General features: G+C 42.8%; 1 protein-coding gene across 1 annotated transcript in view; it reads right to left on the minus strand.

Moving 5' to 3' along the window:
• Window positions 1-12187: 12187 nt before the first annotated feature.
• The window catches only part of AGPAT5 (1-acylglycerol-3-phosphate O-acyltransferase 5), a 40188-nt gene continuing 30073 nt past the window's right edge, over window positions 12188-22302 (minus strand). Inside the window, exons 6-8 of the mRNA XM_012783213.3 lie at window positions 21419-21577; window positions 16721-16844; window positions 12188-14721 (exon numbers count right to left, since the gene is read on the minus strand). Coding sequence (XP_012638667.1) covers window positions 14496-14721; window positions 16721-16844; window positions 21419-21577 — 509 coding nt within the window. The 3' untranslated portion in view covers window positions 12188-14495. The remainder of the gene's footprint in view (window positions 14722-16720; window positions 16845-21418; window positions 21578-22302) is intronic.

The raw sequence follows: 22302 nt of genomic DNA on the forward strand, positions 1-22302 counted from the left end.
CAAGAGTGCTAGGATTACAGGCGTGAACCACCACGCCCAGCCTCCTGTTAATTTTTATGACCTCATTTTACATGCAGATACACGGAGACTGAAAAAGAAGGACTTTCTCAAAAGCACACGGGTTGTAAACAGGGTTTAAAACCGGATTCTCTGATTCTGAATCTCTCTGAACCACGCTGCCTGAGCAAAGGCTAATTTCTGTGTGTTCCCTGAGCCGTAAGACTCATGACACTAATGGGTGGCCCCTCGATGGGCTTGCAGTGGTGGGATTGGGAAAACTCCAGCCATACCAGATGGACCTCCGTGTTTTCAGCAGGGTCAATGCCTTTTGGTGACCGGGCTGCTGGGACATGAACTGGGAGATGCACCTGACAATCATGAGCTGTGAAAGATCCCACAGCTGTGGGTTGCCCCCCCCCCCCGCCCCCCGCATGAGTTTTTCCGTGTGGAACGAAAGTAGTCACACAAACACAGGACTCGGAGGCCAGCAGGGACCGTCCTCACAGCACTGCATTACGGATGGAAAACCAGCCTGCATCATTCCGTCCAGCCCCGGGAAGCAATGCCATTCCGCCCTATCCCAAGAGAGCCCTGGCCACCGAGTGACGCCTGACCATTGTAAATTTCCTTTTGTTCGTTGGCTTCCTTATGTTTGGGGAGATTTCTTTTCCAATGGAAAATGGAGCCTGAAAAAAGAAACATAAAACAGCTCCTGCTTTTAGCCCTAAAGATGACAGTTTCTCATTCACAGAAAAATCTGAGTGCTCAGCATCTCTCCTCCTATTTCCTTGGACCTCTTTAAACGCGTTATACTGTCTTCCGATAACAATAGCAAACTCTATCATGCACATCCTGTACCAGACATGGCGCACCTTCCACCGGTTCCCCAACAACTTGCCAGAAAATGGCCATTAGCTTTTCCCCAGGGCTCAGAGTGGCCCACCCAGCAGCGGCGGGGACCCCAGGCTCCACTGCAGATGAGTCTGGCTCCAGAGACAGCTCACGTGGCCTCAGGACTCTCGCATCCTCTGCCAGCCTTGTTAGACCCGGAAACGATAAGCCCAAGGGTCGTGATCTAAACGATAAGTCCCAGTTCACACGTGGGACTACATGTGTGCAGACACGTGGGCCCCCAACCACGTCTCAATCACTTTCCACAACGCACCGCTTCCTGAGTTCATCTCCAGACCTGGCTGTGTGTATTCAGGGGCATCATTTTTCATTCCGTGACGGCAAAAAGATGACTAGAAAAGGCATCACCGTGGGATGTTTTCTCTGCATCTCGTAGCTTCCGAAATCCCCACACATCACAGGACTCCAAGGCCAGGACCCCTGTGGTCCCCTCTCTCCCAGCTCCTGGAACCCGCCCCTCCACCCCCGCTTTGTGTTTGCAGCGAGCATCTGCCCTCTGGTGCCCATAGAGAAAGCAGAGCTACCTATTTTTGCAGAGTGAAAACCAACCCCTCCACCTCCTGCCAGCTTGACTAAGCCGGCAGGCTCTGGGCTATTCCTTTCAGAGAAGAAAGCCCCAAACCTCCCAAAAGGCGGTGACTGTATTTTAACTGGAAGAGCTGGCCCCACATGACGGGTGTGGAGTCATGGCAGTGTGCGCTGGCAGCAATGTGACGTCGAGGACAGGCGGCACAGCCGCAAATGCTGGGTCACCGGTCAGAGCCGTCTCTCTCCCCAGGGGGCTCGCCCCGACATCCAGCCACCACCTATGTCGGACCGACCCGGAGAGCATACAAAGGCAAGTTTCTGGGCCCCTCACCCCGATGACCTGACTCGGTCTCAGGATGGAGCCGGGAGACTTGGCGACCAGACCATCAGGGGCAGACTAGCCCAGTCTGCTGGCCCTGCCGGCTGAGGCGTCAGGGTACTGGCTGCAGTGCCGGGACCTGCCGTCTGGCACACAGCAAAGCCGGCAGGAAAAGCAGGCAGAAAAGGAGCCGTGGGGGAAGGGGAAGGGCACAAGTCACCCTGAGTCGAAGCAGGACGCCCCGCTCACAGCCCCTCTGCCACAGCAGGCCCAGGGGAGGACTGAAGACCCTCGGCCGAGGGGCCTGGCTGCCTGGCAGCTGCAGGGTCTTCCCCACATACGGGGTGACAACTGCTCACAGTGTCTGTTGTTGTTGCTTTTGTATTTATTTTTATTTATTTATTTTTTTTGAGACAGGGTCTTGCTCTGCTGTCCAGGCTGGAGTGCAGTGGCATGATCATAGATCACTGCAGCCTCCAACCCCTGGCCTCCAGCGATCCTCTTGCCTCCGCCTCCCAGAGTGCTTGGATTATAGATAGCCGTGAGCCACCGACCCCGTCCTGTTTCTTTGATCTTTGCATTTAAACTCACTGGATTAACAACTTGGACTCATGAAGACCTAGTTGTTCCAAAACTGAACCGGCCGCTCTCTGCTCACCACTAGAGGGTGCCACGTCCCTGGCCCGTGAGCGCCACCCCTGAGGGAGTGCCCCACTTTCACTGGGAAGAGGTTTAGAGGAATGACGCTGGAAGGGAAGTCAACACTAGAACTAGAGAATTTCAAAAGGAACAAGGAGAAAAGGGCCAAATATAAGTTGTACTAAATCCGGAAGCTAGCCTAGGAAAAGTAGGATTCCAAAATAATTAGTGGGTCACGGAAGCTGGGGTGTTTTTGGTGAGAGCCATCACCAGTGCTGCGCCCCCCCAAAAGGCGACAAGTGTGCATGAGGCCCACGCCCCAGCCGAGCCCTTAGAGCCCAGAAGAAACCCCCACACCACCACTCGTCCCACAGCAGACTCAAGCCCCAGGTTGAGTCTCTTTTGGTCCAAGAGCTCCAGACCGGATCGGAAGCCAGGCTGGTTTCTGCATCCCTGTCGGTGTGGCTTGTGGCTGCTGCAGCCCCGCAGGAAGCTGGAGCTGTTTACTTTCTCCCAGTCCGAGGAGGGGCCTTTTCCCACCAGACAGGTCCAGCTTCCCGGACACGTACTGCGATCACCTTTGAGATTGGTCTTCTTATCAAATACAGAGAGACGCCTCCCCTCAGCCCCTGAAATTCTGGGGTGAGAAGCTTTACCTATTGTTTGGGTTTGTTGGTTTTTTTCTCCTGCCTCTGAAGTGAAATGGACTGAAACAATGATACCGTCAGTTTATTTAATTTTTTTATCATTTGTTAACTTAGAGATTTAATACAGGGAATACCTTTGCAGAATTTACAGCTCATTATGACTGAGTGGTAGTAAGAAGTGCTTGAAATATAGTAAGCCTCTAACAGATTTGTTGAATGAATGAATGGATGAATTTTGTTTCAGCATATTATGGGGACCCTCAGTTTAAATAACACAACCTGGGTGGTTTCAAGCCTGGGCCATCGCTCGCACTAAGGAAAACCCGGCCAGAAGCCTTGCGCTAAAAAGGTGCAGAGACCCACAGCCCCTCCCTCTGGAGAGCCCGCCTAGCAGGGGAGCGCCTCACCTGTGGCTGTGTCAGCTCGGGCTGCGGTGACAAAGTACCACAGACTGGGCGGCTTCAACAACACGGTCCTGGAGGCTGGAAGCTCAGCGTCCAGGTGGGGTAGAGCCCAGGTAGAGCCACTTCCTGTGGTGTCCACTCAAGGGACACAAAGAGGAAGCTCCGGAGTCCCCTCCCCCTCCTGAGGGCACTTAGGAATAATGCCATCATGTAGTGGTCCCTCCTTACGACCTCGTCTAACCCTAATCCCCTCCCGAAGGGCTCACCTCCAAGCACCATCACACTGGGGGTGAGGGCTTCAGCCTGTGAGTTTGGAGGGGACACAGACAGTCCATAGCAAACTGGTCTCGGGGTTTCACAAGGAGTAACAATTTCATTTATTTTATTTTATTATTTATTTATTTATTTTCAGACAGAGTTTCGCTTTGTTGCCCAGGCTAGAGTGAGTGCCGTGGCGTCAGCCTAGCTTACAGCAACCTCAAACTCCTGGGCTCAGCGATCCTCCTGCCTCAGCCTCCCGAGTAGCTGGGACTACAGGCATGCGCCACCATGCCCGGCTAATTTTTTCTCTATGTATGTTAGTTGGCCAATCTTTCTATTTATAGTAGAGACGGGGGTCTCGCTCTTGCTCAGGCTGGTTTCGAACTCCTGACCTAGAGCAATCCGCCCGCCTTGGCCTCCCAGAGTGTTGGATTATAGGTGTGAGCCACCTCGCCCAGGCAGGAGTGATGGTTTTAAGGAGGGGACCTGATCAGCTCAGCTTTATTGAGACAGAGCAGCATTTGGGGGAGACAAACCCTTGCGTTGGGTTTTGAGAGATGAGCAGGAGTTTGCCAAGAGGGACATACATTACAGGCCGGGGGAAAGACCGGGCAGTGTCAATCAATCCTTCTCAGTTGTTCAGAGGGAAAAACAATTAACACATGCATCTAATAAATCCCTCATTCAAAAAGCATCTAACTCAGCTCTCACAGGTGGCCCTCGAAGAATAGGGCTGCAGCGTCTCCACAGCGACCGTTCTGCTGTGATGGACTTTGAGAACTCCCTGTGGGCCCGGCGCGGTGGCTCACACCTGTAATCCTGGCACTCTGGGAGCCCGAGGTGGGCGGATTGCTCAAGGTCAGGAGTTCAAAACCAGCCTGAGCAAGAGGGAGACCCCGTCTCTACTAAAAATAGAAAGAAATTAATTGATCAACTAAAAATATGTGGAAAAAATTAGCCGGGCATGGTGGCGCATGCCTGTAGTGCCAGCTACTCGGGAGGCTGAGGCAGGAGGATCACTTGAGCCCAGGAATTTGAGGTTGCTGTGAGCTAGGCTGACACCACGGCACTCTAGCTCGTGCAACAGAGTGAGACTCTGTCTCAAAAAAAAAAAAAAAGAAGAAGAAGAACTCCTTGTGCTTCCTTGAGCTGCTGCAACAAACACGACAGACTGCAAGGCTCCAAAACCAGAAATCTATTTCCTCAAAATTCTGGAGGCTCCTTCTGAGGCCCCTGTCCTCAGCTGGCACACCACTGCCTCCTCCTGAGTCCGAGCCCTAATCTCTTCTGCTCAGTAAGGACACCAGCCGGATGGGGTTGGGGCCACCCCTATGGCCTCATTTTTGCCCAAATCACCTCTCTACAGGCCCCGTCTCCAAATACAGTCACCTTCTAAGGGACTGGGGATTCAGGCATAGTTTCCATGATTTCAGAGACACGAGCAAGCACCCGGCAGGAGGGGGTGTCTGGCGAGTTTTTTTTGCTCGGCAAAGGGTCTTTTCATTTCTACTGCATGGCTTCCGGCCCTGGGAAAGAGGGCTGACTTGCTCGGGGAAACGTAGAGGCAGCAGGAGAACCTGCGGGTCAGGACGGGCCGAGGATCTGGGCAGCTTCGAGTGTCGTGGAGGGGACCGGCAGGAACAGCTCCTTTGGGGTCTGCCCAGCGGCTCCTCTCCTGGGCCCCCCAGCAGCCGCCACTCACGCCTTCTCAGATCCACCCCCGCCCAATTTCAGCCTCATTGCAGTGGGGACCAGGAGGTTCAGGCCCCAAGTGTGGAATGGACAGGGATCTGATCACTGCCCACCCCGAATCCACGCTTGGCCCTGGGCACACCCGCGGCAGGTAAAGGCAGAGCCGACCTCTCGCTCCCTGCCAGGTGAGGCTGTTGCGAAGCGAAGGAGAGAGAAGCCCAGAAACGCCGTAGGCGGCCGTGGGCATCACAGCCCGTCCTGGCTGGGTTTCAGGCTGCCAGTCCAAGCCACAAAGTATCCCCTCCAGGAAGATACTTTGTAAACACAGAGAACGCTCAGAAAGCAGCGTGGGGGCGGCATGGGGAGAATGGCTCTCGGTTGGGCCCCAGTCCCAGTCCCTTCCCGCGCGGCCCTGCTCCCCCGCCCCCGCTGTCCCAGGTGTCCAGGTGTGCATTGCACCGAGAACCACCACGGGGTCGGTCGAGACGGACTTCAAGTCGCATTTAGTGTGAAAAACTAAGAAACTGCTGATCCACCCGTCTATTAGCTGGGCCTTTTCTCCTGTGTTTATGGTTCTGAAATAAAATACCAGAAGCTTCTCTTACCCTTTATGCCTCCAGGCTACCCTTGGAATCAAGTCTCCAAGCTGGCTGTCCCCTGGGTGGGACCTCAAGGATGTGGGGCGGTAACAACGTACAGGGTGAGCGTCCTGGGTCGGAGTTCCCTGTGGCTCTCCCACTTCCCTGCTGGGCCAGCCGTGTCCCTCCTGGGTCTCCCCAGTCCCTGACCCCTCATCCTCTGACCAGCGCCACAATGGACGCCCCGAGGGGAGCACATGGGGGCAGAGCTGGGCGGATTTCCCAGCCTTTCCCACCCCGTTCCCAGGGGTAGAAGCCCGGAGAAAAGGTCCCGGCTCCCAGCACACCATCCTCCCAGTCACCTGCCCCAGAGACCACAGGAGTAAAGCAGAACGAGGTCCTGTAAAATAGATCTTTCTCCCCAAGCCAGGAAAGAGGTGACTTTCCTTTTAACCCTCCTCCCTCCCCACCGCCCCATTGGCTGTTGGCTTCCCTGGCAGGAGCCAGAACAGGCAGCTCCTCTCTCTTTCCGGGTCTGAGTTCATAGAGTTCCCAAGATTGGGAAGACGCCAAGGTTGTTGTTACGAAGAAGGGAAAGCGTGCCTGCGGAGCACCCAGCCACGTCCAGGCAGCTGCTAAGTCCTTGTACATCCGCACGTCCCCATTCAATCCACACAGTCACACCACGGGGCAACAAAGGGGTCCCGGACTTCCCCGTCGTTGATTTTGAGAGACAGCTATCACTTACTTTGTGCCAGTCCTTTAACCTGGTGCATTCAACAGTTTAACTTGATTCCCACAATCCCTGCAAAGCCGTGTCCCCATCTTCCAGTGTTTCTTGGGTGAGAAAGCAGGCTCACCCATGCTCCACGAGTCACCCACAGCAACGCTGAGTCCCACGATGCTCAGCCTGGGGCCGGAGCTGCCTTCGCTGCTGAGGCCAGTGACAAAAGGGAGCGGACTGGGAGAGCCACGCCCGCGCCTGCGCCCGCCACAGACAGGTTTCATCCCTTTCATGTGACGTAAGAGCAAGGGTGAGGCATCTCTGAGGACCTAGTTCTACCTTTGGATGATGAGGTTTTAAAAAGGTAGTAAAGGGCCGGGCGCGGTGGCTCACGCCTGTAATCCTAGCACTCTGGGAGGCCGAGGCGGGCGGATTGCTCAAGGTCAGGAGTTCAAAACCAGCCTGAGCGAGACCCCGTCTCTACCATAAAAATAGAAAGAATTTAATTGGCCAACTAATATATATAATATAAAAATCAGCCGGGCATGGTGGCTCGTGCCTGTAGTCCCAGCTACTCGGGAGGCTGAGGCAGCAGGATTGCTTGAGCCCAGGAGTCTGAGGTTGCTGTGAGCTAGGCTGACGCCACGGCACTCACTCTAGCCTAGGCAAGAAAGCGAGACTCTGTCTCAAAAAAAAAATAAAATAAAATAAAATAAAATAAAATAAAATAAAAATAAAAAGGTAGTAAACATTTATGGTAGGACATCTGGGTTCAGGGTTATTGTGAGAATGAAAACTGAATACAGGTAATGCACTTTGCATAGTATCTATAATTAGTGCATGCTCAATAAATGGGAGCTCTTCTGATTATTATGAATGGAGTTTTATTTGAATGTAATGCTGATGCTCTGAGAATTTTGTCAATGGTAAGGTACCGTGTTTCCCCCAAAATAAGACAGGGTCTTATATTTATTTTTCTTCAAGAAGACACCCTAGGGCTTATTTTTGGGGGATGTGTTATTTTTTTTTTAAGTATGGTACAATCTACATTTATTCAAATATAGTTAAGTCGTCTTCTGGAACATCATCATAACTCTCCAAACGCCGAATTCCACCCTGAATTTCTTGCGACTCTATTTCCTTTAGAACCATTGGCCCCAATCTCTCATGTCGAGCAATAGCATTCTCATGGGGCGGATGAGAAGGGCTGCTCATCTTCTCTCCCGCTCCGCGACGACACGCATGGGTTGTGCAGACGCGCTGCGTAGCCACGCCCATCACTAGGGCTTATTTTCGGGGTAGGGCTTCTATTGCGCAAATGCTTAGAAATCCTGCTAGGGCTTATTTTATGGGTAGGTCTTATTTTCGGGGAAACACGGTACTTACTTATTAAACATGGTCAAAGACCCAGCATTTTCCCAGTCTAGCAGAGATAGATGGGCATGTCATGAACATTCAGTAAATGTAATATGTTTTGATAAGTAAAGATTTCTATGAAGTGTTAAGAGAGATGGTGATTGGGCATGTATGGAAATTAAGGGTCACAAAGGATGTACCACTTACATCAAACTCTCCAAATTAACTCTGATGCTTCCAGAGGTTGGTTGAAGACAACACTGTGCCAGTCAGTACATAGCAGGAGGTACTCTTCTGTGGAAGTCACCCAGATCCTGAATTCAACACTAAAGATGTGAAGAGAGGCTGGCAAGGTGGCCATGGCAGGATGATCACTTGAGAGGAGTTTGAGATCAGCCTGGGCAATGTAGCAAGACCCTATCTCTACAAAAAAAAAAAAAAAGAAGAAGAAAATTAGCTGGGCATGTCTATGGGTGTCTGCAATCCCAGCTACTCTGGAGGCTATGGAGAATGCTCTAGACCAGTTCAAGGCTGTAGTGAGCTATGATCACACCACTGCACTCCAGGCTGGCAACAGGCTGTCTCAAAAAAAAAAAAAAAGTGGAAAGAGCCAATTCAGCATTGTCTGAAAAATTCTTATCAATCGCAAATTGTATGTATCTATAGCTATACACGTGCACAAACACACGATATATATTTCATACATATGAAGCCAGACGTATTATGTATATACAGTTAACCCTTGAATACAGGTTTGAATTCCGAGGCTCCACTTACATGAAAATTTTCTTCCTCTTCTGCTACCCCTGAGACAGCAAGACCGACTCCTCCTCCCTACCTCCTCCTCAGCCTGCTCTACGTGAAGATGACCAGACGGAGACCTTTCAGGTGACCCACTGCCACTTAACGAACAGTAAATATATTTTCTCTTTCTTTTGATTTTCTTAATAACATTTTCCTTCCTCTAGCTGACTTTCAGAATACGGTATACAATACATCTGGCATACAAAATCTGTGTTAATTGGCTGTTTCTGTTATTGGTGAGGCTTCCGGTCAACAATGGGCTTTATATGTAATCAATATAAAGATTAATGAACTGTTATTTTTTTATACTAATTTTTCAAAATCTGGTATGCATTTTACACTCACAACACATCTTACATTTCAAGGGCTCTCAGCCACTGTGTTTCTCCGAAAATAAGACCTACCCATAAAATAAGCCCTAGCAGGATTTCTAAGCATTTGCCCAATATAAGCCCTATCCTGAAAACAAGACCTAGTGATGAGCGTGGCTACGCAGCGCGTCTGCACAACCCATGCATGTGGTCTCGGAGCAAGAAAGAAGACGAGCAGCCCTTCTCATCTGCCCCATCGTGACAGCTACTATCCCAGAGGTGACGGAAATGTGCGGGCAGCCCCACCCACAAGGTCGGCTCCCCGTCAGGTCCCGGCCATCCTGTGCGTGCTGCAAGCTGAGGCTTTGAGGGGAAAATAACATCCCCTGAAAATAAGCCCTTGGGTGTCTTCTTGAGGAAACATAAATATAAACCCTGTCTTATTTTCAGAGAAACATGGTACATGGGACTGTCGCTACCATATCGGAGCGGGCTGGTGCAGAGGGCATGACTGGGAAAGCTGTTGGTTGCACTGGCCCCGAGCTCCGTGGTAAGGGAGTGTGTGTGTGTGTTTGGGGTGGGTGTGGGGAGTGTTGAGGGGGTGAAGACAGAAAGAAAGTGGATGAAGACAGAGGCTGAAGAAACCACTAAGTAGACTTGCTTGCAGAGACAGGTGGCAGGGGGTTGGTTGAAGATGGGCTGGGGTGTCAAGCCCAGGTAGCTGGGAGAAACTGGAAATTGTGTGCAGGATGAGATTGTAGGATGGGAAGATATTTAGCAGCTTGTGTCTTAGAAAACATTGCAGTCCAGAAGGAAGTGACCGACCACCCCTGCTTGTAACCTGGCCACACTCCAGATCTCCTGACCCTCAGCCCACTATTTAGGTTCACCGGACTGCTGAGGCTGAACACAGTTTTAAGTTCTCTTCTGCCAGTTCCGTGTCGCAGTGGATCTGGTGGTCAGTCATAAACTATACCAGGAACCCAAACCCTCCAGCCAGCCAGAAAGAGTGGGTGCAGGAATGAAAGCGAATTAGAACAACAGAGCCAGAAATTACCAGGTAATAGACATGGAGAGGGAGCTTTTCTATTGGATTTATTTATGATCTAATATCCTTTATTTCAACTTCTAGAAATAGAGAAAGGAGAGATATGGAAACAAAGATAAGTAGCACAAAAGGCGAGGGAGATACATTGTTTGGGATGGATTCTTTTTGCATACTTTATGTCATTTCACAATGTCTAGTTTGCACTTGTCAGACACCACATAGAACAACATACTAGAAACCTAAAACAAAAAAAAACATTAGCTCTAATATAAAGCAGAACCCACTGACATGGTGGTCCCCAACCTTTTTGGCACCAGGGACTGGTTTGATGAAAGACGTTACTATTCCAACAATATTGGACCATTTGGAACAAATCAGCAAGATAAAGAAGCTGGGTTCCTCATGAATTAAATGAACATCAGAAGAGAAATCATCTCAAAGCTTAACTTAGCTGTCACTACATAAAGGTGAATGATTTGTACACCACATTGTTACATGTGATGAAAAATGTATTCTTTTGACAATTGTAAGCATTCAGCACAATGGTAGAATAAAGATGAAGTGTTGAAACAGTCCAAAACCAAATATTCAACAAAAAAAGCTACTGGTGTCTGTCTGGTGGTCCAGCGCTGGTAGTATCCACTGCAGCTTCACGAAACCTGGTCAGTTACAGCGGCTGTCCATTGCACCCAGCTGGATGAAATGATGAGGATGCTTGCAATTAAGCAACCAAGATTGGCCAATAGAGATAGGCCAATCCTCTTGCAAGACAACACTCAACCACATCTTACAAACAACGCTGTTCAAACTACAGAGGCTGAACTTGGAAACTGTCATCCACCATATTCACCAGATCTTGCGCCAACTGACTACCACTTCTTCCAGGCTTTGGACCACTTCTTGTAAGGAAAAGTATTCAATTTTCAACAAGCTGTAGAAATACCTTTGAAGATTTCATTGCCACTTGCTCTCCAGGCTTCTTTGCTGCTGGCATAAACAAGCTAGCATTAATAAGATGCCAAAACTGAGTTGATAGTTTAGGTGCATACTTTGATTAATTGTACTGCTTCTTGAGATATGATAAACTGCACTTTTGATTTGAAATCAGACTTTTCAATATTTAATGACCTAATAAATTGTAACAGTATTTCAAGTTAGCTAATCTTTAATCTAAACGTGTTATGTTTGCTCATAATAAAATCTGGCCCCAAAGGGAGAAAAATCCTGCTTACAAAGGTATGTGCCACTACACGGTATGTGGAATATCTGCCAAGAAATTTTTTTACTCAATCTTCAATTTTAATGCTTCAAAAACAAATTATTAAGGTTAAAGTTTTTTCACTACACACTTGCAATTGTACACATGAGAAACTACTCTGATAAGTATTTCTGTCTCCTTAAATGTGGGTCTGGGAGTTACTTTGTGACTATACTTGGACAAATTTTATATTAACATATACGAGAGCAGTCCACGAGGTCTCCAACCACATAATACCACTCTCTTTATATTAACAATGGCTGGATACTTTCCAACAGCCCTCATACATTACTGTATGTTACTGTATTTCCTTTTATAAATTGTTACTGCTCTAAATGAAATCACACAGAAATGAAACATATGAAAGGAAACTACTAGTATGTATAAGAATTAGCCAGATTGGCACTTTTACTCACCAACCTGGCTAATTTTAGGCATTTCATATGTTTCACTGAGATTGATGAATAATTACAGAATGGCCAAGTAATTAATACTTGCCAGGCATTTTATAAATTTTAAAAGTTTATATAACCAAAATGATATACTGCTTCACAATTTTAATGTATTTTTTAAAACTTTGCTCAATACTTAAGACAAATATTATGGTTTTATAAATTCAGAATGTAGGGCCAGTCAATAAGTCTATTTTATGTAATTGGAGATTACTCTTGAATTTTTGGGTAAAAAATGTTAAGCAGCACAGACATTAGAGACACTGAAAGGTTTTATTTTTTTTTTTTACTTTCATCCAAACACACCCTTTTCTGAAAAACATAAAAGCATGCACATTGATGGCATTCTTATAAAGAAAAACTAAGTAGTAACTAAGCCATAAATCAACAATACAAACAAAAGTTTAAGTGATAGGTGAAAAGATTTACAGGTAGGCACAGGTCTCTTAATTTTAGAAAATAATAATTTAAGTCAATATCAATACATATTAAGGAGAAGCTTCTAATTTTCCAAACATTTTGATACAGAATTTTTTTCACTATCATATTTTATAGACCTTTTGAAAGAATGTTAAGTTCTAAGAAACATGACATTCAAGTGATCTTACTTTTGTCTTGGTAAAATGAGTTATAATCCACATAATTCCAATGGTATTGCCTCTTAAAATTTAGAGCATATCCATGATATTCAAAATAAGTCCCACAATTTCCATTTATTCTGACCTAGTTAGAAATAATTTCTAAATTTAGTATTGTTAAAAAATGTATTTAACAAAAACATGGGATTGATCTAAATTTTACTTTACAGGTAACACAAAATTCAGCATGAGGACACTTTGCCTAAGTTTTACACATGCCCCCATTTATAATTAGGCAAACTCTATCCTGAGTGTATATGAATGTGTATACACATATATTATACACACTAACATACACAAACCAATGCACACAACTCTTCAAAGATGTTGCCTGAAATGGCTTATTCTCTGGTTTTGGAAAAGCAGCGTAACACAATCAGACAAAATTTCCCTTAATTATTTTTTTCATTTTTTTTTAATCATGATTCAAGTGGTATGTTCCATCTGGGTCACTGACGAATTCTACAACAAAAAGCCACTAGCAGTAAGCATAAATGTTAACTTAAAGGACCAGTAGGCAACCAAGTTTAAATTATAACATAAAAGTAGAGCAGACCACACTTTAAAAATGTTTTCTTCCATGGGATATACTGTTCCACGACTGGAAACCGAGTGATTTGGTTCCTGGAACATAGCTCTTGTTCAGAGGTGATATTCCATTAAAACTAATGGGAAAGAAACAAATTAAATTCACTCAGCTTGATGAATTAAGTCTGTATTTCACTGGCTTGACAAGGTGAATTTCTTGACATAGACAAATGCAAAATGCCTCTGCAGCAACTGGTGAAGCTCACTCACAAGGGCTTAAAGAGTTCGACTTTGAGGCAGGGTGACTCTGGCTGGCTCTTCTTCCCTGCTGTGTGCAAGCCGCTGAGCAGCACCACTGGTGAGAATCCAAAGGAAAAGGAGAACACAGTGGAAATCTACCTTGGTAACACACAAGTGACTTTTGAATTAAATATTTTGCTAAATCAAAAAGTAAGTGAAAGGCACATGCTAGTAAATCTAGTTGGCTCCCATCACCTCAAAGACCTGGGAACTCAGGGTCGGACAAAGATTCACACTCAGTTCTTTGAGATGTATACATAAGAAAGGAAACCATGTTTTCAAGCACTTATGGCACAGACGTTGGGAAGTACTTAGGGTAGCTTAAATCTTCAAAAAGCTAGGCAATTTCTGCTACAATGAATCAGTCACAACTTTAAACTTCTCACATTTTATACATTATTCTTTTGTGTAGAGTACAGGGTGTGCAAATTAAGCAATTTCAATAAATATTAGAAATGTTAATTATTTTGCAAATATAAAATGAGTACAATCAGCTAATCATCCAATACAATAAAAACATTCGCTGAACAGCTTTTTTCCCCATGAACATTTTTTTGCCCTCTTCTTTGGACATTTCAATACTTAAATACAATTTCGTTCACTGACTTGCAGAAATTAAACAAAAAGTGAAATATTACCTAGCTGCTAGATACTAAATACTTTAGTGATAAGGGATTGGAGCTTTCCAGTTATAATAAATTGAAAATAACAAATATAGTGAAATATGCTGCAAATTAATGTTAAAAAATACAGCCATCTGAATTACAAAACAATAACAAATTATACAATCCTACTAAGCTTCTGTTTTGAGGTTGTCATTAGTTCACGGGAAAAGGGAAATGTAAAAAACAGCAGAAATTCCGTTTAGCTCCTACCTCTCCAGGAGCTCCAGAGCTAAAGTTGTAAAACCATGTATGTTTGCCCAAGACCAACTGCATACCAGCTCTAGTCACAAATTCTATTTTATCCAATGTTCAATCAACAAGGCTTTATTTACACACTTCTTATTAAATTCAGGAAACAATCTGATGTAACGTGCAGCCGCCAAAAACAGACAATGTATAGTACATCCCACTGCTTGGAGACAGCTCCCTGTTTATGTTTTAATAGTAACCCACAAGCAGCCCAGCAAGGTTCCGTATATCCATGTGTTTATATACAGTTTCCTTCCAGTCTCCGTCATAAGCATGCCCGCAGTCAAACCAGTTAAGATCAATACTGATGGTAAAGTCTTCTTGATACTTAATTTGGAATTAACACTTTTCCCAGGAAATTTGTTTCTTCTTTCTGGATCTGGTGAATCATAGAATTCTATAAGCATCCTATAGCCAGAAAGAAAAAATTTAAAGTTTCAGTTTTAGTCATTTCGATATTTCAATTCAACAAGTGTCTATCTATTGGGTACTTTACTTTGTACTGGAGAAGTTATACATGTTCTTGGAAAATAAGAATGAAAAAGAAACACTCAGAGACTTGGTTTAATAGAAGTTTCTAGTCTTTTAAAATATCTTTAATATACTCTATGATTAGTGTACATGAATTGTATATGTAGCTATTTCACAACAGATGGTTTATATGCCATGAGAATGTTTTTTAAACTGTCAATCTATAAAATTTTTATAGATTGGAATCTGTGTATATGGAGGGCCAACTATATATGGTGTTTCCCACAAAAGCCCTTATTCCTATGAAATTATGAACACAGGGAAAACAAGAAAAACAGTATAGTTAATTCATTTTCCTATTTCACTTAAAATAGGTAAAGGTATAATAGAACATAATATAATAATCTTAAACACAAAGGAACAGAAAGGGAAAGTCCTTCTATTGCTTTATAAATCACATTCCCTAGAGATAGCCACTGTTTGAAAATATTTCGATTCATCCTAAACACATATAAATACCTATAACATAAAATGATTGAGATATTAAATATACTGTTCAGTTTTTTCCCTGAGAACAGATTTTTATGTTAATATGTAGAGATCTTACTTTTAAATTTCTTCTACAGCCAACGTGATCCTGAATGGCTGGCTTGATATGTCATGTGTAAGTAAAAGTCAATAGGAGAGAGAAATTTAACACAGTTGCATTTTCAACCTATTATACTTCTAATAATTTTCAAAGTTAACCCATAAGAAGGGCCAGTTAGGAAATATTTTACTGTTTATATGAGGAAATGAAGAACAATCTCAGTCTCATATTAGAATAAAACACTTGGGTAAAATTTCTTAATGTAAACATGCTTTTGGCAATATTTTTAAAAAGTGTTTTTAAAAACTAGAAAACCATAATTTTCAGTGTGGTCTTAGTAAATGGTGCCTCTTACAACTAATGGATACATTTTGTCAAAAAGAGGATAAAAATACAGATGTTTAAAACATATCTTTCAAAAAATAGGATATACATCAGAAAGGATAAAACTTTCATTGATAGGAAAACAGTAAATTAATATCCTAAAATTTTCCTCTAAAAAATAGTTTCATGTACCAAATTCAATTTGTAAATATCCTATCTAAACCTAAGACTCACTTTTTATCTTCTTACAAAGAAAATAAAATTCTCAAATTTCTTTCTCGTGTCAAATCAAAGATACTCTAATATACTCTCTACTGATGTGACTTGCTGCTTCAAGGCTCTCTCTTTGGTAAGTGGAATACTGCACTCACTGCTGACCTCTTTACACTAAGCCTCACCTATAAGGAATCCAAATATGCCTTTCATCATGAGAGAACCTGAACCAGAAAAAAGAAAGAAACAAAGTTGCCTTTCATTTACTTAAAAGTAACTCTTATCAAGGTTCAACACCTTTGTTTGCTCCAAAGTGACATTAGCATGGGCGAACACAAGGTCAATCCCAGAAACTGCAAAACACTAACAACAGAAAGAAGATATTTCAATTGCCCCTTCCTTTTCCGACAGACAGTGTGGCACGTGTCCACCTGCGTGGCAGACACAACCTCTATTCGCAGAGCCATGCCTTCCCACGCGTGGCTGGCCTCACGGCTGGTCCTCACACCCACTACATCTCATCAGAGATGGCGGATTTAGGCATCTTACATCAGAAAGTTTTTGTGTGTGTGACTTTTTTTTTTTTTTTAATTTTATATCTTACCTTACAGTATTGTCCAAGAAATACTGTGTGACTTGTAAAAGTAATGTTTAAAACATGAACAGATAAGCATGGAACGAGATTTCACTTGAGTTTATAAAAAGCATTCTTGAGATAATGAAACTGTTTAAATTAGTTTCAAATTGTTTACTATAGTGAAGTTTTGTTGAACCAAAAGTTTTTGAAGTGCTGGAACTGCTGTTACTCACTTATCTTTTATTTCAAAACGTTCATGAAGCCATCTTCTCATATGTTCTTGCTCTTCTGGGACATCCTTTTTGTCTATACGATCAATATGAATATGAATTTTTGGACATTCTTTGCAGAGAAATTCTAACAAAGAACAAAAATATTTCATTGTTTATTATTTTAGAACTCATGGCTATATAAAATAACATGATGAAAATAAATCCAAAAGGCAAAAAAAAAAGCTTAAAAATGATTTTTAAAAAAGTACAAATTCTTCCTTTAGCAAAAATAAAAATGTAAAAAAATAAGAATTATAAACTGGTAGTTTTTGGTTTCAAGCTTAAGTAGAAGAACACACAATAATTTCCAAATCAACCATAGTTATGTAAGTCATTAAGTTAAATCAACAGGACCAAATGTTATTTTTCACACAACTGTGAGTTCCATAGGAAGCCCAGGGATAGGAAACCAGACCCTAACCCTACTATAAGTCCATACCCAACCCACCAAAAGGATTCCCAAATGCCAAAGTACCAGACCCACTGTCTTCATTCACACCACCAGCTCCCATCCCAGGGTGTCACTTGTCAACATCCCACCAGACTGTGAGCTCCACAGGGTAGAGAGGGAGTCAGTGCGGTTCACTATTACACACCCTGATCTGGCAAAACAACTGGGCACTTACAGGCACGCAGTAATCCTCAATTCCTAGTTCCTGCCCTGACATGTCAGCTTCCCATCATTGACTGCTACAGAGCCAAAACAAGCTTGGGTGAGCCGTTGCCTCTCCTCCATGACATGGTTGTTGGTTTCTAATCACCGGTACTCCTTCCTTTCCTGATACTTGCCATATCTTAACATATTATATACTTGGTTCAGAAACCAAAATTCTTACTGTGGAATTGCTATGAGCCCTTACATAACAGCAGTTCTTAAGACATGCTAATTTGAAAAAAAGGAGACAGTCTTTCTCAGCCTGGGCTGTACACAGGATGAGGCCAGTATTTATTGTAAGATAAGAAAGAAACTTGAGCCTAGAAACTCCCTCATCTGTAGGTTGCTCTTTGTGGAGAGGTGAGATTATTAACATATTTCAGTTCCTTGGAGAATAAAGAAATATTCCTAAGAAACTGAAGAGCATAAAATATAAAACCTATATTAATATTTTATAATATGGAAATAGAAAAAAACATAACTAGAACTGTACAAAATGTGTAAATAGAACATCAAATGTCCTTAAGCACACAATTTATTATGGTACACCACCTACTTTAGAAACACAATTAAAAAAAAAAAATCAATTATAGCCAAGCTATCCTGTCTCACCTCTGCCCCAGCGGACATTTTCTATGATGACAAGAACAAGTGAACCAGGAAAGGATGCCCAATTGGGCTGTGAGTTATACCTCCCTTAAAATGAAACTTACACCACAGAATGGGAGGATAAGGGACATGCTTCTCTCTACAACCAACATGAGGTCTCACTGAGGCCACAGCCACCAGACCCCAGTGATCACAAGAATGCCTACAAGGTCACGAACACTGCAGCCTCCCGCTCTCACCCACAGAGTCTGGGTGGCAGCCTGGAGTGGAGCTGAGGCCCTGCATGTTCAACAGTCACTCCAGGTAATTCTAATGGAACCATAATCCTCCTACAGTGCTTTGAGAAACACTGGGCTATGGCATATAAACAAACAGTATAGCAGCTTTAAGGAAAAACTGGTTTACTGAGACATAAATATGAATATTAAATGATAGCCTACAATGCAGAGAGATAATATTTAATACTAAGGAAACTTGGCCACAAAATACTTTGGAATATTACAAGTTATAGAATTTTACACCTAACTCAACTTACATCAGACTTCATATAATTTAAGGTGAATCTGAATCTATAGTAGAGTATAACTAGATCATAATATTAACCAATTTATATAAACAATAAGAGCAGGGTTTTTCAAGTTACAGGTCACACACCTGACAAAGTCAACACATTACAAGGAAAATCATGTAATTTCTCATGTGCACAGGTACACATGTAGAATGACTCAGAAGTGGGAATATTAAATTCAACATATAAATGCATTTGTAAATTTGATAGACATTTCTAAAACAACTTCTACAGAGGCTATATTATATTGCATTCCTAACAGCAAAGTATAAAAGTGCTTATAATACTTTGATTTCACCCACTAAGCCTACTATCAAACCTTGGGATTTTTGCCAATCTGATGGAAAAAAATTAGTATATCCCAATGTAGTTTCAAGTTGCATTTCTCTTATTATGAATGAGGTTGGACATTTTTTGTGAACTGTTTGCTCTTATCCTTCACCCATGTTTCTTTTGAGTTATTGGTCATCTTCTTATCAATCTGTAGAAGTACTTTAGAGATTAAGAAATCACCCCCTTTTCTATGATCTAAGTTGCAAATATTTTTCTAATTTGTCTTCAGTCTTGACTCTACTCTGGTGTACTTTTTCCTTGTAGAGATATCTTATTCTTAATTGATTAACATGATAGATTTTCTTTGGGTGTCTGGGCATGACAGCTAGAAAAGCCAATCTTTAAAAAAAAAAGACAATTTGTAACAAATATGCATGAGCAGTGGCAACTCCAAAGCCACACGGTCAGCTCACGTGTAGAACAGGACACAACACGTGTGGCAGGAGAAGAAGCTGGGTCTGGAACCTGAGCAGTGCAACTCTGAAAGGGCTGCCCTTCCTTGAGGCACTATTTATGCAGCGGGAGGCAGATAAAGATTAACCATAAGCCAGTGCCAACACCGTGGCATTTGCACTTCGTGCCATAGGAGTGCGGAGGCAGCGGGAAGCATTGCGAGCTAGGAAGCAAATATACTGGGAAAGGCTTCATCTGAGACCAATTCTGAGGGAAGAGTAGACATGGGGTCTTGCTATGTGGCCCAGGCTGGTCTTGAACTCCTGGCCTCAAGCTATCCTCCTGCCTCAGCTTCCCCAAAGTGTTGGGATTACACACGTGAGCCACTGTGCCTGGCCAAAAGCAGCATTTAAAAAAATTATTATGGGGATTACATCTATTTTTCATAAGTAATAAAAACTTGTTTAATCTTATTTTTTTAAACCATGCTTAATAAATTAATGACAGTCTTGCTGAACAACTAAATGCATGTGTGTTTTTATAAGTAAAAACAAGGACTCCTTCAATGGTTCAAAAAGACAAAAAAATATTAACAGGGTTTTTTTACAAGAAGAGAGGGACAGTAGGATAAGAATGTATACTTAAATTTACACATACAATACACAAGAAATTGAGAAAAGTGGTTATTACTGGGAAAGGGAAGTGGAGAGCAGATGGATGGGGACAGAGTGGAAAGTGAGAAAGACATTTCATTGTAGACTTCATAGAGGTTTAATTTTTAAACTGATGCATTATATATTCTAAAAAATTACATATAAAATGAAAAACACCTTATTTTCCTACTTTATAATTACTCTGTGTTAAAGGCAATTATGAGAGCAATCAGCCTTCACATGTAACTACTTTAGATTTTTTTCCTTCACAGTAACCAATTTTTAGGCCACACAGTCCCCTGGGCCTCACCCCTCCTCCCTGCTCCCTAACTTCCAGCCATAGCAGCTACGCTCTTTTTTGGCCCAAGAACTTTTCTTCTAAAGCTTGAGTGAACCTCATCATTATTTAACAGATTAATCATTTTACAACTACACTGTCACTGTACTTCGGAAAACCCCCTGGTCCCTAAGGAATGTGCACAATATGGTATTAGATAATTCAAGGGTGCACAGCACTATGTCCAGACAGTGGCAGTGTACGGCTAGGTGACATAATTTCTATCCTTGCTAACTTCTAAATATTTTAATTATGTTTATTTCTGTAAATGCTTCACAATGCTAATAACATTATTCTATAAAATTTCTAAAGCACATCAAATTCAGAGGAATGCTTCAGGAGCAGGTTTCAGCATAACATATGTGGATGGTTCATATTTTGGAGACCTGCCTTCAAGAGACCCTACTGATACAAGCACTCTGACAAGCATGTTACTTCAAGCAAATACTTCAAACAGCTGACAAAATAAAATACAAGCCCAGTGTTCTCTCTCTTGACCCCAGCTCAAACAGATACTTAGAAAAGAGGATGGAAACACCACACTTCCCAATTTTCCTATTTCCATGTTTAAATTTCTCCAATAGTCAAGAGAGTCTTTTGGTTATGTTTAAGTATTCTGCTCATTTAAAATTCTATTTTTTCCTTATTAAATCTGACAACGACATAGACAATAGCTCAAAGGTCCTTAAAACCTAGCACGTTTGAAAAAAGAAAAAAAAATCACACTCAACTGTCTTGTGAAAACTACACTTAAGGATCAGCACTGACCATTAATGCACACCTCAGTATTGCTAAGTGAGTACTCCTCCCATTCCCTCACTCTGTCCTCTGATTTATGGAGCTTTGTGTATGAACTTTGGGTGGAAAGAGCCTGCATTAATGATAACTGGTGAGTACAAAGGACTAATACGGCAGCCAAGAAATACCAAACTTAGCAGGACTAACGAAATTTCAACTGTTACACATTGATAGCCCCTTGAAAAATACATCAAGTGAATGTAGTGAAGGAAAGTACACTTATCTATTTTAAAAAAATAAACTATACATTCATGAAGATATGAATTACACATGTTATACAGCATATACTTTCAAGTGCATGGAAAGAACTTACCAGTCATGGACGGGGACTCTTTGCGCTGCCCTCTGTCATCTTTCCCTTCGTACACCACTGTAACATCATAAATTGCATCTAAGTAATTCTTCATAGAATCAAAAGCAACATAAGTTGCCTTTATTCGTGGTGTCAGCACATATTTTAATACTGCAAGGCCTGAAAGAGAAGTTGATTCAGTGTGGCCATAAATGAGTCACAAAACACCCCTGCAATATAATACATTAAGTTCAACATCTAAATCATTTTTAAATTTCCACAAGTAGACAGACCATAATATCTTAATGCCATAGTCTCATGTCTTGAGGGCTTTAAGTTTAGAAAGCACTCTCACATTCCTCTTTCTATTTAAATCAGCATTCATTTAATAAATACCTACACCTACAAGACACTGTTGACAACTGTCAGAAAACTGGACCTTGGGAAGCTTATGGCCTATTGGAAAACCCTTCAATTCAGTAAACCCTGCCAAGGGCAAATATTATCATCCTAGCTTCTGGGAGGTGAATAAACGTGGTAGCATCTTGCCTGTAGTCTCTCAAGATAGGTTAGGAGTACAATTCATGGTTTCTGACTCCTAGTCCATGACTCCTTTAGCTTTATTAATGTAACAAAGATGGGGGAAGAGGGTCACTTAAATGACCCTCACTGTGTACAGTATCTGAAGTGAGAGCTGACATGCTCCACAAATTGTGAAAAACTGACCCAATATTTTTAGGATAAACTAAAGAACCTAGCTTCTTGGTATAGTTTTTGTTTTAATTGTTTTAATTCACAGACCCTAAAATGCACCATTTTAAAGTATTCAATCCAGTGGTCTCAAGTCTATTCACAGAGCTATGCAACCACCACTAGCTACGTCCAGACTTCCAATTTTCATCAGT

Source organism: Microcebus murinus, chromosome 24 (genome assembly GCF_040939455.1).
Source record: "Microcebus murinus isolate Inina chromosome 24, M.murinus_Inina_mat1.0, whole genome shotgun sequence".
Taxonomy (NCBI): Eukaryota; Metazoa; Chordata; class Mammalia; order Primates; family Cheirogaleidae; genus Microcebus; species Microcebus murinus.